This window comes from Phycodurus eques, chromosome 5, assembly GCF_024500275.1.
Source record: "Phycodurus eques isolate BA_2022a chromosome 5, UOR_Pequ_1.1, whole genome shotgun sequence".
Taxonomy (NCBI): Eukaryota; Metazoa; Chordata; class Actinopteri; order Syngnathiformes; family Syngnathidae; genus Phycodurus; species Phycodurus eques.
In genome coordinates, this window is record NC_084529.1 from 23,376,406 (window position 1) to 23,382,405 (window position 6,000).

Consider the following 6,000-nt stretch of genomic DNA (forward strand, 5'->3'; position numbering starts at 1 on the left):
AAGAGGGTAAGTGTATGGCCTGCAACCGGAGGGTCCCCGGTTTGTATCGTATCCTTCATGCCCAAGTGCATGTTGTCGATATGTCCCTGGGCAAGACACTTGAACCCATAATGCCCATGAATGTTGGTGGGGGTCGTAGGTGCAGAATGGCAGCCACATTTGCTTCAGACTGCCCCAGTGCAGATGTGGTTACACAAGTAGCTTATCATCACTTCAGTGTGACTTTGGAATGAATGGTGTGTGCAATTGTAAAGTGCTTTGCGCTCCTTGCAAAAGCGCTATAAGTGTAATGCATTTTTATTTTGATGTTATGGAACATACATAAACCTAGGACCACCCTGCACATGTACACAATGTTGTACCTTGTTGAGGAGGTTGATCTTGGTCACGGTGTTGGAGGCCTCTCCAGAGTGTTTGACGAGCAGAGCTATGAGTCGAACAAAGGCGTCCAGATTGTGGTAGCACTTTGCTCTGATGATTGCTGCGCTGGCTGCTGGGTTGTGCTGTTGTTCAGCCTGTGCGCGGTAACTGATCTCCACACACATCTCGGTGCAAAGCCGGAAGAAGCGCGTGATCAGGTCGTCCGTCTTCAGAATACCCTGCTGGTGCATCTAAAGGGGAAATGTCAGAGAGTGAGATAAACAAAGCTGTAAGCCTATGAAAATTCACTTCCAGAACAATTTCCATATTTTTGAAATGTTGTCAAGAACATTACCACAGGACAGTTATTGCAATAGCATAAGATTGTGCATACTGTTCAATTATGCAACAATCATTACTCTATAATTGTAATCATTACATTATGGCTTCAATATTTGTTATTTTAATGTTTTCATTGTATCGACCTTGTAATGGTGGACACAGCTGCAGACTGAATCAAAGTATAAAATTTCGATCCGGCATCATAAATATCTGTGCATTAATTCACCTTTACCAATTCTCTTTTCATCCTTGGTTTAAAAAAACAAAAATAAAAAAAATGAAGTATATTGAACCAGACTAATCGGATCTTAAGTCAAAACTTTATTTTGTAAACAAATGACTTGCATAGTTTATGATTGGACAATAGTTTAGATTTATAAGGTTTGTGCATGTACTTTGACTAATAAAGGTCCTTATATTACAAATATTTATAAATAATTATATACTTTTAACCTGACCACGTTCTCAGGTGACGTCGCCAGTGACATTAATTTCCGGTTCAGAGGTTGTGAATTATTTTACATTTATATCTCAAGACACGTATTAATTGGCTTTTTATTTTGTTGCTCCTACTTGGGTTACTCTCTGCTATAACGTGGTTCCAGCCAGACCTATGGGACCAGAACTGTACTGTACCACACAATCACTTATTTCGGCGTTTTGCGACTTTAAGACAATAACAATTAGCATCAGGCTTTTCCCTATTCTCCTACGCACTCCTCCCCTCTCTTTGTCATAACGTAAACGATAAGTTGAAGAAGCATGGTAAGAAGTGTAGTTTATTCGGTACCATGGAGGCGATCGTCACAATGCGTGGACACCGGACGCAAAGAACCTTCGCCTCTGCGGCTTTTTTAAACACTATAGCAGCAGAGTTGTGCCTGTGAGAGTCAGAGAGTGCAATCCATATAGAGCAGATTAATAATACACACGGGAGATGGACAGCGACGTGAAACCAAGGTGGAGGCAGACGAGTGGAGCGTACTGATTGTAGGTTCGCTGGAAACGGCGAAAGGTTTGGCACTTCGGAATAAGCAGCAAAATACCGGCCGTTCGGTATGCTGGGGAGGCGCAGCCCACAAGAGCTGGCAGGGTGGCAGCAGACTGGTCCAAGCGGGATTGCTTCATGGGGTACACCAGAAGGCTGTCCAGTCAGAGTGCGGAGGGAGCCACACCAGACTCACACAGGTGAGCCCCAGTGGCAAAACTAGCTTCTAGCTAATGAGTAGCAAGGCAGTAAGCAGCAGAAAACTAAGGATATGTAGCTAATGTTTCAGGGTCGCAGAGTGTTAGATTTAGCAAGCAGAGTCTAACAAATGGGTTTAAAGTCCAGCATTCACGAGACAATTTTTAGTAAATCGATAGAACTAGGTACAAAAGACCGACAACAGCAGGAGGCAGCCATACATACATCGTAATACAATTACTATTTGTCTTCGTTCCTTGCAGATACGTTTGCAATGAACTGCAATTGTTGTAATGCATTTTTTTTTTAAACAATCTAGTGTTTCTTTCATCAAATTCATTTATTAAATTTTCACAACATTGGCCGGACAGCGGCGTACTGGCCGGTAATGCCGTACGCTGGAGCCCCCCTCAATATCCGGAATAATTGGTGTTACGTCCATAACGAGTCAGCGTTCAGTGATTTCCGTAACAAAATATGTACGTTCCGTAACATTTAGCAGCTCTGCATAAGTCACAATAGTGGTCACCTTTACTTTTCAATGAGTGGCTGACTACCTGGCCAACAAAGGCAGAGAATGCTTTGGTGCTGTCCCGGCCAGCAGCAGCCGAGTGGTACAGGTTGACCCATTCCCTCAGAAGATACTCCGCCTTCTCCCTCAGGCCGGGGGGATCATCGTACTCCGAAGCCTGGGAAATCCCAGAGTGCATCATGAAGTTTGGACCACCGTGGGCCCGGTCAATCATGGCCTCGTAGTTGGAGCGAACAACATCCATCAGCTGGGGAAGACTGGGGACAAATTAAAACAAACACTTAAACATACCAAACAAGATGCTGTAACTTGAGTTTGCCATTTTCAATTCACCCAAAGCAAGTGTAAACAGTGAACCTCCATCTCCCAGAGGGATATGTTCCAGACCCACCCACGACAGAGAAATATAAAACATTTTTAGAAATAGTTTTAACCCTGCAAAATGCTTCCCTGTAATCTTGCAATTTCCTAAAACACACTTTAAAGAGTATGAAAAGTGAAATTAGATTTTTTTCCCCCCTAAACATTACATATGTTTGAATTGCTGAAAATGTGCAAAGACAATGTAGACATGTTTGAACAGTTGAAATATAGTGTTAAACTTTCAGATTGTAGGTTCGCTGGAGATGCGGAAAAGTTGGGCATTTTGGAATTAGCAGCAAGATAACGGCCGTTCGGTGTGTCGGGGAGATTGTTAAATCGAGCAAGCACAGTCTAACAAATGGGTTTAAAGTAGGTACAAAAGGGCAAAAACAGCAGGAGCCCATACATACATCGTAATACAATTAATATTTGTCTACATTCATTGGGCAGTTCATTACAAATATGTTCGCTTTGCACTTTGTATTCAGTATTACTATATTTCTAAAATATACCTTTATTTTTACTCTGATTTTGCTCATTTGTTTTAAACTAATGAGTTGTTTTGATATTTGTCAGTTTATACAGTCCCCTACAAAAGTATTGGAAGAGCCAGATTGGATTTTGCAAAGTAGTACAGAGATGAGCCACAAAAGTTTTATGGACTGATGAGCCCAAGATTAACCTTTACCAAAGTGATGGAAAGGCCAAAGTATAGAGAAAGAATAGGATCTGCTTATAATTCAAAACACACAAGCTCATCTGTGAAGCATGGTGGAGGTAATGTCATGGCTGCTTCTAAAACGGGCTCACTCGCCTTTATTGATGATGTAACTAATGATGGTAGTAGCAGAATGAATTCTGAAGTCTACAAAACCATTTTGTCTGGCAATTTAGAGAAAAATGCACCCAAACTAATTGGGAGAAGCGTCATCATACAACAAAACAATGACCCAAAACATAGCCAACACAACAAAGGACTTCATCAGGGGGGAAAAGTGGAAAGAATGGCCAAGTCAATCACCGGACCTTAACCCAATAGAGAATCCATTTTACCTCCTGAAGAGGAGGCTGAAGGGAGAAACCCCCGGAAACAAGAAATGAGAGGCAGCAGCAAAGGCCTGGAAAAGCATTTCAAATGAAGAATGCAACTGTCTGGGGAAGTCACTGGGTCGCAGGCTTGATGCAGTTATTGCAAGTAAGAGTTATGCTACCAAATATTAAATGTTATTCACTTGAAGCTAATTAAATAAGGTCTGTTTCAGTACTTGTGCTCATTTGAAAAGTGTGTGGCTTCAAACAAAAGGTGCTCTGTCCTGAATCGTCTAGATGTAATATATTTAAAAGTAAATGTTACATTTTTAGATTTTATTATTGAACAAATGATTACTACAAACGCACTCAAAAGTACCAAAAATTGGTACCGTTGAGTACCGGCATCGTTTCCCAGTACCGGTTCAAATGTGAAAGGTATCCATCCTTACAGAGCAACGTGTGGTACTGTATTACACTGAAGGGGCCATTACTTCTTGCTCTTAATTATACTGCATCTCTTTCAGACTTGCCTCTATAAAGTAAAAACCCATTAAAAAAAAACTGCGATATAGTGGGGGCATTAACAAACCGCAATATAGCAGGGGTTCACTGTATTCCAACCATGTAATTTACCCTTCTGGCGCATTTGCTCGAGAGTGCGCACAGGTCCTCATTAAAGTCTCAATGGTGTGGAAGAGATCCGCTTCAGTGACATGGCTCACACTGCGCTCATCCACCAGCAGGAGCTTCACTAACTGCATGGCAAATGCCACCGCCATGTAGTGGAGTCCATTTTCCATTGACTGCAAGTAAAAGATGGAACATTTAACATTAACAGGAGCAGAATCCTAAATGAAGATCTAGTATAACCTCTGTCGATTTGTAGTAAAAAGAATTCTATGTGTAGGTTTGGTGTACCTGGGCTAGGTGCAGATCGTACTGCTGCATATTCACAAGATGATTTCGGATCAAAAGCTCCACCGCCTCGACATTGTACTTGTACTCATCCCGGCATTCAATCAGACACCTATCAATCAAAATAAATAATTTAATTAATTTTTAAAAATAAGTGATTTTCAAGGGATTTTAAAGTCAAACCAAAACTAGTAAATTATGTCAGAAGATGACTGGAGGTCCTCTGTTTACAACGGCCACGACATGTATAAGTTTACAAACCGTGCACAAAGAACTGGTTTGCGCATAATGTCACCACAAGTAGTAACGCTCAGTTACTGCCGTGCTTACTCATTTTCACTCTCTCTATGGCATAAAAGTGTTTTCATACAAATATTTGCTGTAATTTCAACTTTTCAACTATGTTAGTGATAAGAGTGTGGCGGGCACAAATTCTGTTTGCATCATCGCAGAAGTAACGGAACACCGTCCAAACTATGATCCCCTTTATTATGTAACTGAAATGACTGCACTCACCTGGTGATTTGTTTGTTGCACCACTGTGGTCCGTATGCGCGCCCATCCTGGAGGGCTTTTAGAACCAGTAGGTGGCACTCCCGATAACGGAGAAGCAAGTCATTATCAGCCCCGCTTGTGGCATCCAGAAGGCCTTCCACAGCCTGCAAAAGGAAAGGAAACATGGTATTTAATACTGTTTAAATTCTAGATCGCTGAAACCTCACACATTCCAACTATGTTATCAACACAAGTGATTAGAAAGTGTTTGTCTGCTACATTCTTTTTAACACCTTTATACCTTCATGTGCAGTATTGAAAAATGATAAATAAAACTAGGACTCGGTGCCTTGGTCTTCAATAAAAACCCTGATTTTTAATTAAAAAAAAAAAAAAAAAAAAAAATCATCATTCCAATTTTAAATCAATCTTTCCCCTTCAATAAAAAGAAAACGGAAATGACAATAACATTCAAAACCTGGAAAGAGTGGCCCTTCAAAAAACCTTTAATACATTTTAAAACATTTTCAATGTTCGACAATTTAACAAAGTCCCTTTGGGGTTAAAATGTAACAACAAAACTGCCACTGAACAGATCAATAGAAGGGGCTGCTTCCAAACAAAATTAAACTTTGTCTGAAAATATAAACAAAATCTTGCACAGGTTTAAACATACTTTGGAGTGGAATGTTTGTTGTCTGATGCTGCAAACCTGAACCAATTCCAAATGACCAATGAAACGGTGGCTCTGAGCTACTCCGTGCCCGCCATTTCT

The 6,000-nt window shown here is 40.8% G+C and overlaps 1 protein-coding gene across 10 annotated transcripts in view; it reads right to left on the reverse strand.

Moving 5' to 3' along the window:
* cnot1 (CCR4-NOT transcription complex, subunit 1) overlaps positions 1-6,000 on the reverse strand; it is a 56,571-nt gene that overhangs the window by 8,162 nt on the left and 42,409 nt on the right. For all 10 annotated transcript variants that reach the window (XM_061678187.1, XM_061678181.1, XM_061678188.1 and 7 more), the window contains 5 exons: positions 5,247-5,389; positions 4,734-4,842; positions 4,449-4,618; positions 2,446-2,677; positions 363-611 (listed from right to left, as the gene is read on the reverse strand). In XM_061678187.1, coding sequence (XP_061534171.1) covers positions 363-611; positions 2,446-2,677; positions 4,449-4,618; positions 4,734-4,842; positions 5,247-5,389 — 903 coding nt within the window. The remainder of the gene's footprint in view (positions 1-362; positions 612-2,445; positions 2,678-4,448; positions 4,619-4,733; positions 4,843-5,246; positions 5,390-6,000) is intronic.